The following is a 21,252-nucleotide window of genomic DNA, read 5'->3' on the forward strand; positions in this document are numbered from 1 at the left end:
AGTAATTGCAACAAAGCCTAGACTTTTGGAGAACTGAAGGGATATACTGATTGCCATCCTACCTGTATCTGTAGCTGTCTGTAGCACATTATATCATAATGAACCATGTTGTATGCATTAGTGGTAAATCTATCTTGGACCAAGTCTGTAAAATATAAATGTCATAATGAACCAATGTTGTATAAAATTGAGAATGGTAATAGGGCATGTGTCAAAGAGACAACAACCTGACCATAAAACAGACCACAGTAGGAGGTCACCAACAGGTCTTCAATGCAGCAAATATATATATACTAGTTCAGTGATAATGAACACCATACTAAACTCCAAATTGTACACAAGAGACCTAAAGTTACAATAATTTCGAGACTAACAAAGGCCAGAGGCTCTCAACTTGGGACAGGCGCAAAAATGCGGCAGGGTTTAACATGTTTATGAGATCTCAACCCTCCCCTATACCTCTAGCCAATGCATAAAAGTAAAGGCATAACAATACGCACATTAAAATTCAGTTCAATAGAAGTCTGAGTCTGATGTCAGAAGATTTTACCAAAGAAAATATTTTTTGTTTGTGAATGATATTAGAAGGGAGCAAAGACTGGCGTCTAGAATATGGAACAGCATACAATAAATTAAATGCATTACTGTGAAAGTACTTTAATTCGTTGGTATCAATTTTCGTGGATTGAGCAATATTAACATGTTCATGTGTTTTTAAAATTCGTGGATTACAGTTTTCAAAAAATAAATTAAAAAAAATTAAAGCCTTTAGAAACGAAGGTTACAAATAGTCTGGATTGAGGGAAATTGCAAAGTAAACATTGACTCGTGAAAATCATAGTGATAACACTATTTAACCTATGATAAAGTGATCAACAAATTAAAGACCATCAAAGGTGTTAATTAGGCCATAAACCTGTCACATAAGAAAATAGTAACATAAACAAATACTATAAAATATCTTGAATTGTCAAATAATTCTTATCAAAATCAAGCTCAGCCTGAAATTATTATTTTCATATGTACGAAAACTATGAGGATATAAAATGAACACTTTATCATACTAGCATATCATGATCAAAAATAGTTTTATGAGAATTAAAACATCAAAAGTTGTACAGTTTAGGTTATTAAAGATTAAATGGGTATTATCCTGCATGCTGTTGTAGTTCTGTGACTGCTATTAAAGTATTATCAGATTTGGCATTATTGAATATATTCTCTAGATTATTTCAGTTTCCGTATCCAATGGGGATCTTGCCATATCTTGATTTGGCAAATGGTTGTTTTATTTCGTTGGACACTTAAATTCGTGGATAAGGTCATCCACGAAAACCACGAAATTTGGTACCCCACAAATAAAAGTACTTTCACAGTAACTGAAAATCAGTCTTGGACCAATTTCATAATATCTTTCAAAAGCTCTGATTATTCCTGCTATTATTATTCATGATAAAGAACTTTTCTATATTTCATGAATAAAAGTTAATTTTCCATTTTATCTCATCTTAACATATAAGCTTAACAAATTTGACCACTATACGTTCCTAAGACAGTAGTTCTACAATGCAAGGAGTTAAATTCTCATAAATGATGGGTAAACTGGCATTTTTAACATAAGAAAATTTACTGAACTGAGTTGTAAAATTGGCAAGCATCAATTAATTTAGTTTAAGTCTTATAAATACATATATCTACTGAACATAATTAGGGCTATTCCAGAAAAAAATGTATGGGAGGGGGGGTTGAAAGGCACATTTGTATTAATAATACATGGGTGAATGGTATCAGAGCAACTTTTCACACTATAATGCACTATAGTTCTCAATTACAATTGTCTGGGTGGCAGGTGCTGACAAATACTGCCTTCCAAACCCCCCCCCCCCCCTACATTTTTTTCTGGAATAGCTTACCTTCTGTATTTTCCAGATTATCATGGGTATCTACCAAACATTTATTCTGCAAAGTCTGTCTTCTCTGTAATGACATATCAATCATTTAAATCATTCACTAAAATGTGAAAACTTGTGTCTATCTAATCAAAGATTGTTTTGACTTAGGAACTATGTAACGTGAAGATATCCAAATTGCACCTATTTTGCCAGTTTTTTCAACTACGTTTTTTTTTTTTTCAAGACAAAAATTTCCATTTTGAGTTTATTTTGTAGCCGTATCCTTCTTTATTGTATAGGTACACCAATTCTTTATTGTATAGGTACACCAATTTGATTTTCAATTAAAAAAAAAATTGTCTGAACTCACCTCTAACCCATCAATGATTCTGTAATGAGGAGTACCCAAATTGCATCCATGCTTAAATTCGCACTGTCAAAAGTCGAATAACAGAGCTTTTGTTTATTTTTTTCAAATATTTTGAACAATTGGATATTTATCCATGCTTATTCATTTTTTTTAAGAAATGAATATTAGTTACATATTGTATTTGCTATAAATTTTAAAAAGATGACGTTTTGATGATGTTGCATGGTGACGTTTTGGTACATTTTGCTCCTCGAGACTTAACCATTTGTAATTTTATGATTTGATACTATGCATGTCTTTCAAAATAGGTAAAATAGGTAAAACTATTTAGATATACACAAAACGATCACGTGGTGTAAACAATCTACCTGTCAATACTGGATTAAACTGGTTAGAACTGGTCAATTTTCATGTAAAATTTTAACCCTCACTGAAAGTTGAAGTCATTTGAAACTTTACCGATTTTAACACGATTTTTTTTACCGAAAACTTTAGCACCACGGAGAAAAATTATACATCGCGGCAAGAACGATACCACCGCGGTAGAAAATTATACATCGCGGGCCCGTGGTCCTTTAAGGGCCTGGGGAGAACACTGACCAAAACGTTTTGATTGGTTAAAAATGTTCCAAACAATTGAAATTCAGCCAATGAGATAACATTATTTTCATTTTGGTGTATGAACAATGAGATTACCGATAGTCCTCTTGATTCTGAAAAGGGTAACTACTTTGCAATACTAACCTAATTTTATCATTTAATGTTTTTTTAGTTAATGGAAAAAAACACGAATATCCTTAAATAATTGGGGAATGTGTAGCAATATAGATAAAGAATGGAAACTTATTTTGGAACATAGTGATGTACATACATACAGACAGAAAAGGGTAACACTTAATGCCCCCTCACTTCTGAAATTCATTCTGTTAATAAATTTTTCCAAAATATAATTCAACATATTGGCAACCAGGAAGTAAATATCTGACTGAGTGACAGATTCCATAAATTCAATACATCTGTAATGATTAATGTCATAGCTCTTACCTTGTTATATGCCTCTAACCCCTGCAGTATTAGTAGTTGTTTATTTGTCGGTTTGTGAAGTTCTTCTTTCACACTTTCTACTGTAGTTTGTAATCCCCTGCTTTCTCTGTAATGTACAACTGTTTAATTTTAGGAGAGGAATTTAAGGGTTCATATTCCTATCTTTCTTCTAATAATCAATATCAATTGAAATGCTTATACAAGCACCTGACAATTTAGAAGGAAAAGGACTTTTAATGAAAACACTAGATAAGAAATTGACTTTCATAAGAATATTCACTGGAAAAAGGTATTTAAAAAATTAGATGAACAAGTATATCAACTTAAAATAATTGATAAAAAATGTTAGACTGAAAACTTGGTTGAAGTCTAGGATTAATCCCCTCTTAACTTTATCTTTTTTCTATAATAATAAAAAATAAATAGACTGCATTGTCATTTTTTTAACCCTTTCATGATCTTTTCAAAAATGGCCTTTGACTTAAACTTTTTCTTTCTTCTAAGTGAATAATATATATTATTATACCTTATATATATTTTAAACAATTGTATTGGCTGAAACGTTATCACGTGACATGGAATAATTCAGTTGTTTTTCATTCAGTTGCAAGGAAGGACGAACAACCCTTTATAGTAACCCTATTATTCACCGGCGAATAACCTTTTGAGATTGTTGATTTGTACTTGAGTTATCTCCTATGAAAATGACATCAGATGTAAATAAACAAAATGGGGAGCGTTCACGTTAAACTGGAAGCCCACATAGAGACGAGGAAATAAGGCTTTGGACATAATAAAGTACCAACAGCTAATGATAAATCTTATAAAGTAACGGTCCTTTTCAGGGCCATCAATATTTTACAAAAAGATTCTACCTTTGTTTTACATTCTAGAAGTTCTACTGTAGCACACAAATGTTTTTTCAAACGTCAGCTTGTCTTTGTCTTTGATATGTAAAGTTTAAAAAATATAGAAAGTGTTTGAAAGGACTTTCCACTGTTAGTTCGGTATAATAAAACAATTGTGGCCCCTTAGAATCAATGAATATTCAAAATTGTCAACCCTTAAAAGTTATTTCACTTCGGGCTGCACCCTCATTGAAATAAACTTCTCGTGTTGACAATTTTTAATATTCACCTTTTCAAGGGGCCATAATTGTATAAAATTAATTTAAGCAAACTAAATACCTGAATATGTTGTCAATAAATTGTTGATCCAACCACACTGTATTTGTAGTCTGTCTGAAGTCAGTCTGTGGTATAACTGTTGATTTAGGTTGTACATTAGCTCTTCTTACAAACTCGTTATACATCAGGCAATGATCTCTAAACAATCCTAATAAAGAATAAAGCATCATTGATGTTGTGATTCAGCCAGTTTTGTAGCTTACATTTTGTCTGACTATGCTTCAATAATTATTTTGCTATCTTCATTTCCTTAATCTTTGTGTAAAATTTCTATTCTATTGCCAATTGTAAACCGGCATAATTCTAGAAAGGTTAAAGTGACACCACCAAAATTTAAACTCTATCTGTATTTTTTTTGGTAATAAGCAAGTGTACAAGTTTCCTAACTTTTAGATGTTTTAACTAAAGTTAGAGAATTGAAACGAAAAATCAGAAATTTATTCTTAAGTAAAAGGGCATATCTTTAGAACGGTTAAAAGAGACGCCACACAAATTCAAAACTGATCAGTGTTTTAGGGTGATTAGCACTGATTTTAATTTTCATAACATTAGGATTAGGCAAACTGAAGTTAGAGAACAGAAACCAACTTTGAGACGTATAGAAGGAGAAACAAGGGTAAAACTTACTGAGGCATTAAAAGTAAACCTGATATTTCACTGGGACAATTTGCCATTAAGATGGTCAACTATACATTGTACAGTGTCCTGCCTATACAGACTGTATTGTACTTTAGACATAAGCCAAAGACATGAGCATTGTTATGATTGTGTACTTTTTATATCATCAATACTTTTTGTATAATTTCAAAAATAAAATAAAGAAATTGGATATGCTTGCACAATGAGACAACTCACCACCAGGTTTCAAAAGACATGAAAGAAGAGGATTTAAGCAATTATAGACAAAATTTACTTTCAACTTTACTTTAAATCATTTAGACTGGTTACCTTTATTGACTGCAGCAGATAACAGTACTGTAAACCATTTAAGCCACGTCGCTGACTTAAACCAGGACGCTGTGTAGTTGATGTAAAATCCATTGTGCAGAAAAATATTCTCTAGCTCATCCTAAAACAGAGAAAAAGTTACAAGTTGATCAGTATAAAATAAGAATATGTGTCCCTTTGACATCATTCCCTGTGTGTTAGTTTTCATACGGTGTAATGAAAAGTTGGAAATGCTTAAGCTTGATAGAAAGATTCCATGGTATCTATGGTAACTATAAATGAAATATACTATGAAGGCCGTACTTTAACCTATAATGGTTTAATTTTTAAATTGTTATTTGGATGGAGAGTTGTCTCATTGGCACTCACACCACATCTTCCTATATCTACGAGAATACCAAGTTTGTAGATATTCTTTCTTCATTATTGTCATTGCCGCTTACAACTCTATGACCCTACAGGTATCATTTTTTATAACCACTACTTTTCATGGAGTCGACAACTTGCAATTGTTAAATAGTGTTTAAAACAATGGATCCAGGTTTGGATGTAAAAAAGAGCGATTCAAGTTGGAGAAACATACGTTGAGAAAAAATTAGAAGTAATTTTACCTCAGGAATAGATTACCGTAGCTGTATTTGGCAAAACTTTTAGGAATTTTTGGTCCTCAATGCTCTTGAACTTTGTACTTTATTTAGCTTTTAACATTTTTTTATTGGAGCGTCACTGATGAGTCTATTGGAGACGAAATGCACATCTGGAGCAAATACAAAATTTCATTCCTGGTCTCTATGATGAGTTTTTTTACCTTTACACTATATTTCTATTCTTTTATAGGAGGGCCAAGCAACTTCAAAACATACTTAGCACCAATAGTACTATAATCAATACCTACCTTCAGTTTTTGTTGTTGTTGGTCTGTTCTGTACCTCAGTGATGATATACTTCCCTCCATCAGATAAAAACAATTTGGTAAACCACAACCCTGGAAAATTAATAGGTCATAAAATTCATTTCAGAAGTATAAGAGAAAAAAGTAATGTTATTTTGCATAGCATATTGAAAATTTCAAAGAATTAACAACCAAAATATAGCTATTTTGAATACTTTTAAATTGCACATACAACTCATCACTATGAAGCTACTGACAGACAAGGTAACTGTAATATATCTCAAATTTCTAGAGGAGTGATTATAATAATAAACTTTCTGGAGTATATTGTGAAAGGTAGTAAATTCTTACCAACATTCTCAGAACTTGTTTATGAAATCTTTTAGTTCTAACACTATCATCTAAATCTTCCCATCCTTTTCTTTCAACAATGAATGGCAGAACCTGGTGAAAAATTAAAATACATGAATACTTGTATGCAGTTAGAATTGCCATACACATAGAGAAACATGTACAATATATTTTTTTTATTTCATATTTGTCAAGGTATATAAAAAACATACTCATGACTCTGCTTTGCTTATTGTTGAAGGCCATACAGTGACAAATAGTTATTAATTTCTGTGTCATTTGGTCTCTTCTAGAGAGTTGTCTCATTGGCAATCATACCACATCTTCTTTTTATATGATATGAATTATTTAATTATTTTAAGTACTTATGTTGTTCAGAGGAAAAATAGATATTTTATGGATTCTTCTTTTTAGTTCAACCAAAGTTGTTCCACTCTCTTTAAGGGCATACAATACAGTTTTGATCCTGTATTTACAGTTTGATGAAAATTTCCAAAAAGGTTATATTTTGCCTGATTAAATCAAATATGTAATAAAAAATATACCTTCATGTGCTACTTTTTGAGTTAAATGAGGTTGAAATTTTGTATATATTTGCTAAAAATAATTTTTAAAATTTTAACCACAGAGTGAATGTAATGGTTCCCTGCAGAAAAACTAAGTCCATTTAAAAGTAAAATATGGAAAAAATGGATTCATTTATTTACAAAATTTACTCCTGGATACTATCTTATGCCCATAAACAAGCTTCTGTCCAAGTTTGGTACAAAACCAGGATAGTTTAAGAGAGTTATTAAAATTCTAAAAACTTTAACCACAGAGTGAATGTAATGTTTCCTCGCAGAAAAAACTAAGTCCATTTATAAGTAAAATACGGAAAAAATAGAATTTTATTTTTGCAAAATTTACTTCTGGATATTATCTTATGATCATAAACAAGCTTCTGTCCAAGTTTGGTACAAACCCAGGATAGTTTGAGAAAGTTATTTAAATTCTAAAAAATTTAACCACAGAGTGAATGTTTAGTTTCCCCGCAGAAAAAACTTAAGTCCATTTATAGTAAAATACAGAAAAAATGGAATTTCATATTTACAAAATTTACTGCTGGATACTATCTTATGATCATAAACAAGCTTCTGTCCAAGTTTGGTACAAACCCAGGATAGTTGTAAAAGTTATTAAAATTCTAAAAACTTTAACCACAGAGTGAATGTTTTGTTTCCCCGCAGAAAAAACTAAGTCCATTTATAGTAAATTACGGAAAAAATGGAATTTTATTTTTACAAAATTTACTTCTGGATACTATCTTCTGATCATAAACAAGCTTCTGTCAAAGTTTGGTAGAAATCCAGCATAGTTAAAGAAATTTTCTTAAAATTTCAAAAACTTTAACCACAGAGAAAATATTAGTTGAAGCCGCCGACGACGACAGAATGTAGGATCGCTTAGTCTCGCTTTTTCGACTAAAGTCGAAGGCTCGACAAAAAGATTTGAAAACGATTTTAAAAGTACCGAATACCTTTTCTAATGAAGGTTGTCTTTGATCATATTTGACATCTGGTCCTGGTAAAGGAGGAGTCAGTATCCATATGTAGTCCCCAGCAGGTAGGGACCTCACTTGAGCATCTATTCCCCATTGGTCAGCTAGCTGTAGAAATCTGTTTTTGTCTCTCTCCTGCTCATCAATTATCAAACACACTTTTCTGGTGCCACAAATGGTACTAAAAATTCAAGATAAAAACTACGATTATTTCTAATCAATTTACACTTTTCTACTGACTTAGAAACTTGTTGTAGTAAATTCCTCTAGATCTGATGAAAATAAATAGAGAATGTGTCCATGTGACAAAGATGATGCCCTCACTTGCATAAAACTTTTTAAAGGGAAATAACTCCAGATTGGTAAACTTAGTTAATGAAAAGAAACAAAAAATTCAGCAAACTGTTCCATTTGTAAAGGGGCTAGATAACTCTAGAACTCTAACAGTGATGTCACACACATTCAAAAGTGATTTTCTATTGTGGTAATTAGCATTGTGCATAGATCAAAAACCAATTTTGAGACATACATATTTAAAAATCAAATGAAATCATTATCATAACTAAATGTATACATGTTATCTGCTCTTTTGTCGGGTTGTTGTTTCTTTGACATATACCCGAATTCCATTCTCAATTTTATGTAAATGCATATGAGTCATTAAAAGTTAGTGATACTGAGATCTGAATAATACCTGACGTCATGTGGCACTGTTGGAAAGTCATGTGACCTGAGGAATCTCTGTACAGACTGTTGATATCTAAATAACTTGGTCGCTAACTGGTGTCCTGATTCTGTTAAAGCATATCTTAAATAATGCAAAAAAAAATTCAATATATATTAACAATAAAGGAAAATCTGTTATTAATTTTTTCAAGTTTCAAACAAGACTTCGAGTACAAATATATTTATATGCAATTTCTGTCAAATTGCATACACTGCTTTTAATCAGCAATTTAATCTTGGCACTTTAAACTTCCTAACCTCCCAACCCTAAAATTAACTTCCTAACCTCTTAACCCTAAAATTAACTTCCTAATCTCCCAACCCTAAAATGAACTTCCTAACCTTCCAAGCCTAAAATTACATTCCTAACCTCCCAAGCCTAAAATTAACTTCCTAATCTCCCAACCCTAAAATTAACTTCCTAATCTCCCAAGCCTAAAATTAACTTCCTAACCTCCCAACCCTAAAATTAACTTTCTAACCTCCCAAGCCTAAAATTAACTTCCTAACCTCTCAACCCTAAAATTAACTTCCTAACCTCCCAACCCTAAAATTAACTTCCTAATCTCCCAACCCTAAAATTAACTTCCTAACCTCCCAACCCTAAAATTAACTTCCTAACCTCTTAACCCTAAAATTAACTTCCTAATCTCCCAACCCTAAAATGAACTTCCTAACCTTCCAAGCCTAAAATTAACTTCCTAACCTCCCAAGCCTAAAATTAACTTCCTAATCTCCCAACCCTAAAATTAACTTCCTAATCTCCCAAGCCTAAAATTAACTTCCTAACCTCCCAACCCTAAAATTAACTTCCTAACCTCCCAAGCCTAAAATTAACTTCCTAACCTCTCAACCCTAAAATTAACTTCCTAATCTCCCAACCCTAAAATTAACTTCCTAATCTCCCAACCCTAAAATTAACTTCCTAAACTCCCAAGCCTAAAATTAACTTCCTAATCTCCCAACCCTAAAATTAACTTCCTAACCTCCCAACCCTAAAATTAACTTCCTAACCTCCCAACCCTAAAATTAACTTCCTAACCTCCCAACCCTAAAATTAACTATGATGCAAATAGTTATAAAATTGTTGCATTCTTAGAATCAAGGTATGTTGACAGATTATTTGTGCAAAAGTTTGCTTATTGCAAGACAAAAGTGTTAAATGTACAAATCACTTTTCAGGGCAGATGTAAACTAAATTATTTATCATGTGTTATAGTCAGTAATTTTGCTAGCGCTCGCCATTTTCGTAATTTAAGAAACGGTTTTCTAAGTGACAAAAGTATTTCAAATCTTTTTCGTCACTTAAAGTTTGAAAGTGTTAAAATATTTTCAGAAGAAAAATCTACCTGTCTACATGTTTTTGACAAGTTTATGACCCCCAGGTAATTATCATTTACAATAGGTGTTACAAGTCCTGATTACAACTAATCTGCTTATCGGCATTAGATGGGTCACTAATTCGTTTATTATAAATAAACCTCATAATTGTTTTCCACAGGAAAATCAGTAAGTCAGCATTTCAACAACCAGGATTATATTTTCAACTTAATAGAAATAATTTCCAAATATCAATTTAGAAGTTTTATAAGGATAATGATTATGCAGTTAGATAAATTCATTGCAATCTCATTTCTGCTGTGATTCCTTTTTTTTTTTTAATTTGTAAGGGATCTGCGGAACCCAGTGTCTCCCCTACCTTTGCTGTTAATCGCAGATTCAACAAAAATGAGGGAAAAAAATCACTAAAAATATTCCTCTCTTCCTTAGTTTGTTGGACAATGATTCCAAGCAATTATGTCAGCCTAAGTGGACGATACATGTTCCTGCTATTGACTGCTTAAGTCCCAGTTTTTCAACTTCAAGTTGGTCCAAAATTGTCCAGTTGATCCAATAGCGGATTTTGATTTTTTTTTAAAAGTCCTGTTCAAAGGGGGGCTTTTGAATTAGATACAAGGAAAAAATATCCCAGAAGTCCATTAAACTATTTTTTTGTAACAACTTACGTTGGATAAGCTGAATCTTCTCTTTGAACAAAATGTTTTGCTATCAGACTGTTCTCTATACATTCAAATCCTCCAACATATCTGCCTAGAAAATCAAAACAATACGTCTAAAGTTACAGTACTCAAATTGCAACAGGCACAGAATCTGCATAAGAAGCGACATATATCTTGTAGATTTTCTTAAGAGACTAGACCATTTGTAGTTCTATAATTTATCATTATGGATGTACTGGTATTTATCTATAGCTAAAGATACTTAAAAGATATACAATACAGTAATATTATTAGATTATAGAAACTTTGGATGCGACTTCTACAAAAAATGAGAAATAAACATGTCACAAACATCTATTTTTAAATATACAGCCATGCACTGTAGTCAAATGGTTCATGAAAAAAGTTGAAAAATAAAACAAAACATGATTTATTTTCTTTAATGGATATGCAGTTAACCTGGTTGCAATAAAGATTCACCTAATTAGAGAATCTTGAATAGAGAATCTTGAATTGTTTATAGGTCTTTTCAAACCTATTTTATGATGGGATGCATATGGTGTTCAAATTTTAGAACATCTTGGTGAACTAATGTCAAAACTGACTTTTTTTTTACATAAATAAGGCCATTAGTTTTCTCGTTTGATTTGTTTTACATTGTCTTATCGTTATCGGGGCCTTTTATAGCTGACTATGCGGTATGGGCTTTGCTCATTGTTGAAGGCCGTACGGTTACCGATAGTTGTTAATGTCTGTGTCATTTTGGTCTTTTGTGGACAGCTGTCTCATTGGTAATCATACGGTACCACACCTTCTTTTTTATATATTCAACAAATGAAGAGTAAAGGAAATTCAATACACAGATGGTGCATTCAAAAAGAAACAATTTGAACTTAACAAATAATAAGATAAAATGTTCTTCCTACCATTCTGTTTATCACTAAGATCTGTATCAGTTAATGGCTGGCCCCTGTTCTTAATCTCATCCTCCGTCATACTCAACACACGTGGTGTCTCAGTCATACCACTAAAATAATGGAATAATTTAAAATCATTATCAAAATGTTTGTTTCCTGTTTTTCAGACATCAATAGTTTAAAAGATTTTTTTTTGTCTTCAAAATTATCCGACTGTTAAGTTTTAAAAGTGATATCAGACAACTGTTGTGTAAGCCAACACCCCTTACAAAATATCTCAATATAAAAAAATAAATATATTTAGGTGATGATAAAGACCATATCCAATCAAAACTGTTGTTAAATGTCGATGACATATACCTTCTTTTTTGTTTGAAGCAAAAGCTAAATATCATATGATCATGATATATTATATATATATATAAAAAAGAAGATGTGGTATGATTGCCAATGAGACTACGCTCCACAAAAGACCAAAACGACACAAACATTAACAGCTATAGGTCACCGTATGGCCTTCAACAATGAGCAAAGCTCATACCGCATAGTCAGCTATAAAAGGCCTCGATAAGACAATGTAAAACAAGAAAAAACAAGAAAACTAACGGGGCCTTATTTATGTAAAATAATGAACAAAAACAAATATGTAACACATAAACAAAGGACAACCACCGAATAACAGGCTCCTGACTTGGGACAGGCACATACATAAATATAGAGTTTCATAATTCATATAATCAATTTGATCCTAGATATGTATCAGATGAAACCATTTGTCAAATTGACCAAGTGTCTCCTAGTCTCAATTTAGATTTGTCAAATTGACCTGAAAACTCGCTCTATTCTATTTAATGTCATGAATCCATGCTTTATTCCATGTTATCCATGGTATCCACATTTTTATTATTTTATCCACTTACCTGTACAATGCTAACAGGATGGAAAATGGAGCTTTGAATGCCTGAAAATAAATCAGTCAAATGATAACAGGAGTACTTGTGCAATAGTTAATTTATAGAGAGAACATAAATTACTGTGGATTCATTCATTTTCCTGGGTACCAATTTTCGTGGTTTGAGGAAAACTTACATATACGTAGATATTCAATTTCGTGGTCTTGGCAAAGTCTACACTCTTTCCTGTAGAAAATTTGTAATTCGTTGAACATTTAAATTCGTGGATCTCCTGTACCCATAAAGTCCATGAAAATTGGTATCCAACAAATATTAATGAATCCACAGTAACAAGTACTGAGTACAGAAAAAATATAAAATGAGCACAGACAAACTATAGTGCATTAAAATAAATCTAAACATCTAAATCTACTTATATAGCAATGTTTACACTGACACTCAAATGTAGAATTCTTGTACTACAAAATTATGAGGTTTGATAAAGATGTTCTCTTTTAATAATTTAGGGAATAAGAATTTAAACTATATTTTTGTAAAACCGAACAGTATTTTATTATACTGTGTATATCATATCTTATTTAGGTAATATTTCAATAAAACCAATTATATAAATTCATTAACTGCATACAACATACTTACATGAGGTACATATGGTTTGGTCACCTTGGGTGCAACATCAATGTCTAAAAAATATTAAAGAACCAAAGTGAGCACGCTCACATACCACACGTCCCCACATTGTAATTGGAGAAATTAAATAAGTGTAAAAAAAGAAATTTGTATAAGAAAAAAAAAACGAATCATAATTTCCTGTCAATATGCACATCTACATAGTATGTCCTTATTATCTACAAAGTTTCATGAAATTCAGTTGTGTGACAAACTGTTGCAGTAGTACATTAAAGTAAATAAGTTCAAAGGGGCGTAACTCCTAGAAAAAAAATTGAATTGCAATTTCCTGTCGAAATGCACAACTACATACTATGTCCTTATTATCTGAAAAGGTTTCGTGAAATTCTGTTGTGTGGTTTAAGAGGAGTTGCGATGACAAACTGTTGCAGTAGTACATTAAAGTAAATAAGTTCAAAGGGGCATAACTCCTAGAAAAAAAATTGAATCGCAATTTCCCGTCGATATGCACAACTACATAGTATGTCCTTATTATCTGAAAAGGATTCGTGAAATTTTGTTGTGTGGTTTGAGAGGAGTTGCGATGACAAGAAACAGGACTGACGGACGGACTGACGGACGGAGGGGTCAAAAACATTATACCCTCCGCAACCTGTTGCGTTGGGTATAATTATTGCTATATTATATATGGTGTAGCACTCTACTAGGTATATATTCATTGGATATGATAATCATGTGTTTCAAAGGCAATTTTACTTATCCGTAGCCTTGTTTCTATTTTTACGTATATATATATATATATAACGACACTATGATTCTATATATATGTTTCTCTTACTCTATGGAAATTTATCCCTTTCCGAACCCATTGTATAAAAAAATTTAATCAACCTGTGGTTGCTGGTGATCTCAAAAGATCATTGGATGATTTTAAGGGTCATGACCTTTTTAGCTAACTTAATGAATCAAAATATGATAACAGGTGTTAATGAAATTGACAACTTCGTGCAATGTGAAAGGCACTCGAAGGGGATTTTCGGTTAACAAAAAAAGAAAATGTCTTTTTAATCAATAGAGAAACAGATTCTTACATAGTTACTCGTGGATTATCGGATTTATCCAATCTCGATAGTTAAATTATAAATTTTAAAGTCCTCGCCGAGGCAGCTCGGACTTTAAAATTGATAATTTAACTATCTCGATTGGATAAATCCGATAATCCACTGGTATCAATGTAAGAATCTATATATATTGGTGGTCTATATATAAGAACCCTGCTAAATTCAGATTTATGACGTCACAAATAACAAACACAGAGGAAGCACTGTAGCAGGCAAAAAGAAAAAGTTTTTCAATAGATATTTCAAGAATTTAATGTTAAATGCAGACGCTAAGAATACAAGCAAGCTAATGTAACAAGCTATGTTGATTATTGAAGACCATATGGTAACATTTAGTAACTTGTGGAGAGTTGTCTTATTGGCAATCATACCTCAATTTCTGTATATAATTAAAAATATACTTCTAAACAATTTTTCTCACTGATATATAGAATTTGTTTATTGATTCTATTTAGTTTCTACCTTGTAACTGATGGCTTCTCCTAGTAGCACCCCTGTGAATTGTATTAGAACAATTCTGACACAAGGACAGGCCCTGACCACCAGTAGCATTCTGACATTCTGGACAGTATACTTCAGCAGCTAGGTCTTCACAGTCATCACAAAGTCTTTCCTAAATAAAGAATGCGTAGAAAAATACCTTTCATTTTATACATAAAACAACCATGCCACAATCTGTAAAAACATTTTAAATTCAAAGGCAAATTCTACATGAAACACTGGTAACTATATAATGCAAATCTTGTAAGAATATAATACATAAATTGCGAAATTGCAAACCTGAGCATTTACATTTATATTTTAGAAATGAAGTATGGAAATCTATAGAAAACAGCATACTTCAGAATTAAGAAGTTAAATCACAAAAATATAAATCACAAAAATACTGAACTTCGAGGAAAATTCAAATGTAGTTTAATATATTTTCTATATATAATTTGACAGAGGTATTACAATTAGGAATATATCCTTTTTACCTTTTTCCTTCTACCACCACGATTATTGTTTGCTGGTTTCTGACCAGGATTGTCAATAGGATTATTAACAACTCGGGCAGGTCGTGGATTATTTGTATTTCTGTCAAGTCCTGGATTATTCATATTTCTATTCAAATTTCCAACAGGTTTAGAATTATTTCTTGCTGCGTTCTGTACTCTGTTATCTAACGGACCTGCCAACCCTGTACATTTAAGAAAACAAATATAAAAAATATTAATTAGCAACTTACTTACAAATGTGCTCCCTATCTAACAACAAAATCATTTGTAAATTATATCCCATATGCATGTTACTTGCATGTGTATAATTTCTCAGATTGTTCAAATCAAGCATTGTCATGATAACATCTCGTTTTTTTTTTAAACTATTTGTATTAAGGGGAGGTTACTCAGAAATGGAACAATTTACAAAGGAATCTATATACAGTTTTTTTTTATTTTTGTGTAAAAGCAGGACAATATACAGTTACCAAATCTTTCTTTTAAATTCTTAATGCATTTTTTGAAAGGAGCTAAGGTCCAGTAAGACCCCTTTTTGGCCCCAAGTTATAGCAGTTTTACAAAATTGTTAAAATGGAAACTTTTAGTTATTTATTGGAGAGTAGAATGCTTCTGCTACATAAATATGGGCTGTTTTAGACAATACAATGCACAAATATCAGGTACTAGCACCATTAAGTCAAGCTAAATGTCCAAAATCTTCACAATACTAGCATTTTAGTTAAAATTTTAGACAGTTTTCCTGTAAAACGAAAGTGGTCGCATTCATGTTCATCCTTATAAGTTAATATTTATGCAAGTTGTATTTTATGATAATGCGTAACATATATATAAAGGTTGAGGATAAATAAGGATGCCGCCACTTTCATTTTTGACAAAAATCATCTGAAAAGTGAAATTTTTTGGCTTCTTTGGTAGATTTTTCATATTTGAGCATGAATCGGATCGTTTAAATGACTAAATCAGTTCAAATCATTCACGTAAACTAATTGATTGAAATGAAATAGACACTTAAGTGTTAAACAAGAGGCTGTCACAACGACAGCAAACCGAATTTATTAACATTTATTTGTGTCCTGACAATATCAAAAGAACCATTACTGATGAATGGTGAAAGTGAAAATCGTCAATATCAAATTTGACCTCCATTTTGTCATCAGTATCAACATATTAAAATTTGAAAAGCTTAGATTGAATGGTTGATGAGTAAATGCAACAACGTGAATGGAAACACCATTTTTAATCTTTCAAGATCCATAACTCCTGAACGGTAAAAGTCAAAATCGTAATTATTGAACTTGACCTCTATTTTGTCATCAGTAACAACATATAAAAATTTCAAAAACTTTGGTTGAATGGTTCATGAGAAAATGCACGGACACGACAGGAAACACCATTTTTCAATCTTTTAAGAACCATACATTTTACTCCTGAACGGTAAAAGTCAATCAGATGAACTTGAAATTTGAGGCCAAATTGGTCCTTACCGGACACTCCTTTATCGTCTTAAATTTTGTTTCAAAATGCTATCATTTACTTTTCTGTATAATCCTTATATATGAAGTTACATAATAAATTACACATATGAAAATAAATTCCTTCACTATACAAATCATATGATATAAAGTATACCTTGCTGCTTAAGACCCAACCTGACAGCATGTTGTTGGATAAATGTCCCTAATGGATCATTTGATTGGTCAATAAAATTACTGACAAAGTCATCATGCATATCTTGTAAGTCTCTCTGTGTGAATAAGGGGTTCATCCTAGCTCCTTTCTTGTTCAGCCTTTCCAAGAAGATAACAAAATCATCTAAGGTTGGAAAATGTGGTGGTTGACCTTGAAACTCACTGGAAATAAAAATTTGACCTTGAAGCATGATTTTACAGACAACTGTCACTGGAGAAGGCAGGATTTGATAAGATCTATTTTTTGGCTATTGATATTGCAGAAATAAAAATTAATAAATTCTTTGAAGTTATATTACTTCTACTGATAAATTACAAGAGTGTCATGGTATTTTCCCTTAACTTCAGAAGATGGTGATTTCAATATGGTTCATGAACATGTTTCAATTCAATGTTGTATTGGACAAAAAAAAAGCCTTATACAAGTAGCATGCATAGTGTATATATGGTGTGTATGGTAACATTATTTATCAGTCAATCTAATTAAAATTAAATCCTTACTTTAACATTTAATGGTTTACTTTTACAAAGTATGACTTGAATGGTGAGTTGTGTCATTGGTACTCATACCACATCTTCTTATATCTATTCATTTGCAATATATATTAAACATATGGTTCTATGGTATTATCAATGACTTCATAAGTAAAGAAAACCTACTTTTTAGAGTTGAGCAACACAGACAGTAGGGTTTTCTTCCTGTTAGCAGACTTTGTGGTCCAGGCCTGAATGGCTTTATCATTAGGGTTGTTAAGTTTTGTCTGTTCCACTTCATACTGCTTTATAAACAGACAGGTGACCCAGAAAGGGTTAGATGCTGACTCTAATATGGTCCCATCTTCTAAGTTATAATGGGCTACAGACCTGAAAAAATCATAAATATAGTCCCATCTTCTAAGTTATAATGGGCTACAGACCTAAAAAAAAATCATCTAGTGTGATTGAAAAAAACAATAAAAGTCCTCAACCAATACAATTTAAAATCTAAATAACTGATGATATATTGGGTTAACTTTTTATGGCCTTAGCCTATATGTAGAAGGGTGACATTTTAATGGTTTATACATGTATGAAAAAAAAAAAAAATTACAATCCTGATATATAGTAAAAATATACATACAAACCAGTGAAATTTCACCAGTCCACATAAATGTTCAACACCATATTATTCTATTCATCAGTATCAGGTCAGAGACTCTATATAGTCGTATAGTAAGCAAGTAAAAATGTAGATCTATAAATTTAACAGTCTGAAGAATTTTAAATTCTCTAGATAAATTGAATTTTAAATTCAGATAGCCTTATTTTATACAAATCTATACATGGCTAGTTTGCAAAGACAACACATATACATTCATATTGGCCATATGAATTACTGTGGATTTATTTATAATTTGTTGATACCAGTTTTCATAGACATGATGGATGGAGGAAAACTTGCAATTTTGTGGATATTTGATTTTGTGGTTTTCCAAAAGTCTATATACATGTAATCAAACACCAAATTCACAATTCATAGAACATTTAACTTCGTGGTTTCACTGTCCCAACAATAGAACATTTAACTTCGTGGTTTCACTGTCCCAACAAAATACTTGAAAATTGGCAAATGCTGATAACAGTCACAAGCCTTTCATTCAAATACCTTTCATCAGACAACTTCTCATTATTAAGAAACAGGTCATCCAATTTCAAACTGTTTCTGCACTGTTTTTTGACATTCTGAAAAAAGAGAGGTACAAAATTATGTATACATGTACATGTACAGAGAGTCTACTGTTAGTTTTGATTGGACAGTTCTAGAATTTTGAGTTACAGTGGAAAAAATTTACAAAAATTCACAAAATTTATGAATATAATGTTAAAAATTGACTATAAATGGCAATAACTTCTTAATGGGTCAATTGACCATTTTGATAAGGTTGACTTATTTGTATGTCTTACTTTGCTGTACATTATTGCTGTTTACAGTTTATCTCTATCTATAATAATAGTAACCATGGTAACAATAATAACCAAAAGCTGCAAAATTTTCTTAAAATTACAAATTTAGGGTCAGCAACCAACAATGACCAAACAACAAGTTATCTATTTATCTGGAAATTTCAGGGCAGATAGATCTTGACTTGATAAACAATTTTACCCCCATATCAGATTTGCTCTAAATGCTTTGGTTTCAGAGATATTAGCTAAAGGCTACATTTTACCCCTCTGTTCTATTTTAAGCCATGGCCGCCATCTTCATTGGTTGGCTGGGTCATTGGACACAATTTTAAACTAGATACCCAAATGATGATTGTGACCAAGTTTGGTTAAATTTGGCCCAGTAGTTTCAGAGGAAAAGATTTTTGTAAAAGTTATCAATGTCAGACGGACGACTACGACGGACGTCAAGTGATGAGAGATAAAAAGAGGGGATACAACTCCGAGAGCATCCCCCCTTTTTTCCCTGGATCAGCCACTGGTACACTACCTGCTTTACCTGACCGAAGCTTAATAGAATTTTAACACAATTCAAAATTATTTTCATGGCATGAGATTTAAACCATCACTTTGATGATGACAAGACAATTACAAAATGTATATTTTCAAATTGGAAAACATTTTTTTTATTGGTAAATAACTTGAAATTTTCTGTGGTTTTATCACAGTAGTCTTAACATTTAAGGGGGCTCGCAGGTCTAAATGATTTTTTTTATTTAATATAGGATTTCGCTATATTTTTCTATAAATGAACTTTATCTTATTCTTAATAGAAAAATGAAATAAAAAAATGGGGTCACCGTTCATTTACGCTTACAATCTGCCTTCGCAAGAAGCATACATTTTTGTTAATGTCTGTTTTTTCTGTTGAACTAATAGGAGAAATAGCGGTAATATCGAAATAAAAAAAGAACTAAATTACAGAAATCGCTTAAATTTTACAATTATTTAGTTTATGTACAGCTTATTCAAAAACAACAATAAAAAATATAGGTCACCGATGAGTAAAAATAGATATTTCAATTTTAATGCCAAAAAAACGGCATTTTTGTACCAAAGGGAGATAATTCAGAGCTTTTCCAATGATATTGACATTTCAAAAGTCACCTGAGGTCAACATGAATTGATTTTTTGGAATGATTTTTGTAAAATATGATAAAGTAACAACTACTAAAGGTAATTAATAAAATTTGTAACGTGAAATAAAACTTTATTTTTTTCTGAAAATCTTATACCCGCGAGCCTCCTTAAATTATTTGAAAGAGTGAAACATTACACATGTCTCTAGTCATGCTAGTTTCTCGTTTCTCGTTTTGTTTATATAGATTAGACCGTTGGTTTTCCCGTTTGAATGGTTTTACACTAGTAATTTTGGGGCCCTTTATAGCTTGTTGTTCGGTGTGAGCCAAGGCTCTGTGTTGAAGGCCGTACTTTAACCTATAATGGTTTAATTTTTAAATTGTTATTTGGATGGAGAGTTGTCTCATTGGCACTCACACCACATCTTCCTATATCTAGTTGGATTCTGGAAATTCAACCCAAAAGAAGAAATCTAATTAAATGAAATCTGCTGTAATACCACCAAAAGTTCACTTGTAAATTATTTTTTAAACAACAGTTTCACTTGAACCAAGGACGTATAACTAACATATATCTATTATACGTCCTTGCTTGAACATTCTTGGAATCTAGCTGTAGGAGTGTAAAAGATATTTCATCTGCTTCACTGGCAACACATGCTTCATGTAATAAACCATTGTACTTTGAACCTTGTAGCTGACTGTATATAATGACAAGAAAACTCAAATTGGCCTTGTCAATGTTGAAAAATAATCATAAAAGTAGACACATTTTATTTATTTGACAAGTGTAAAACATTCATTTGTGGTATTCCACGTTATAATAATTTTGATTCTGAATAAAAAAAACATTCTTTAAAGATCGATATTTGGATTCTTTTTTACATCAATAAGCTTAGTCAAATTACAAACCCACACGAACACATGGGTTTGTTTACAAACATTGTCATTTCCGGTTTAAAATATTAA

The 21,252-nt window shown here is 31.6% G+C and overlaps 1 protein-coding gene across 1 annotated transcript in view; it reads right to left on the reverse strand.

The window, feature by feature from the left end:
* The window catches only part of LOC134693283 (uncharacterized), a 46,754-nt gene that overhangs the window by 25,282 nt on the left and 220 nt on the right, over positions 1-21,252 (reverse strand). The window contains exons 2-19 of the mRNA XM_063554029.1: positions 18,867-18,943; positions 17,882-18,085; positions 17,163-17,383; positions 15,510-15,712; positions 14,995-15,145; positions 13,421-13,464; positions 12,788-12,828; positions 11,877-11,977; positions 10,957-11,041; positions 8,919-9,032; positions 8,204-8,405; positions 6,685-6,777; positions 6,337-6,426; positions 5,442-5,562; positions 4,494-4,641; positions 3,307-3,412; positions 1,914-1,977; positions 63-145 (exon numbers count right to left, since the gene is read on the reverse strand). Coding sequence (XP_063410099.1) covers positions 63-145; positions 1,914-1,977; positions 3,307-3,412; positions 4,494-4,641; positions 5,442-5,562; positions 6,337-6,426; positions 6,685-6,777; positions 8,204-8,405; positions 8,919-9,032; positions 10,957-11,041; positions 11,877-11,977; positions 12,788-12,828; positions 13,421-13,464; positions 14,995-15,145; positions 15,510-15,712; positions 17,163-17,383; positions 17,882-18,085; positions 18,867-18,943 — 2,148 coding nt within the window. The remainder of the gene's footprint in view (positions 1-62; positions 146-1,913; positions 1,978-3,306; positions 3,413-4,493; positions 4,642-5,441; positions 5,563-6,336; positions 6,427-6,684; positions 6,778-8,203; positions 8,406-8,918; positions 9,033-10,956; positions 11,042-11,876; positions 11,978-12,787; positions 12,829-13,420; positions 13,465-14,994; positions 15,146-15,509; positions 15,713-17,162; positions 17,384-17,881; positions 18,086-18,866; positions 18,944-21,252) is intronic.

The sequence above is a fragment of the Mytilus trossulus genome, chromosome 12 (genome assembly GCF_036588685.1).
Source record: "Mytilus trossulus isolate FHL-02 chromosome 12, PNRI_Mtr1.1.1.hap1, whole genome shotgun sequence".
NCBI classification, from domain to species: Eukaryota; Metazoa; Mollusca; class Bivalvia; order Mytilida; family Mytilidae; genus Mytilus; species Mytilus trossulus.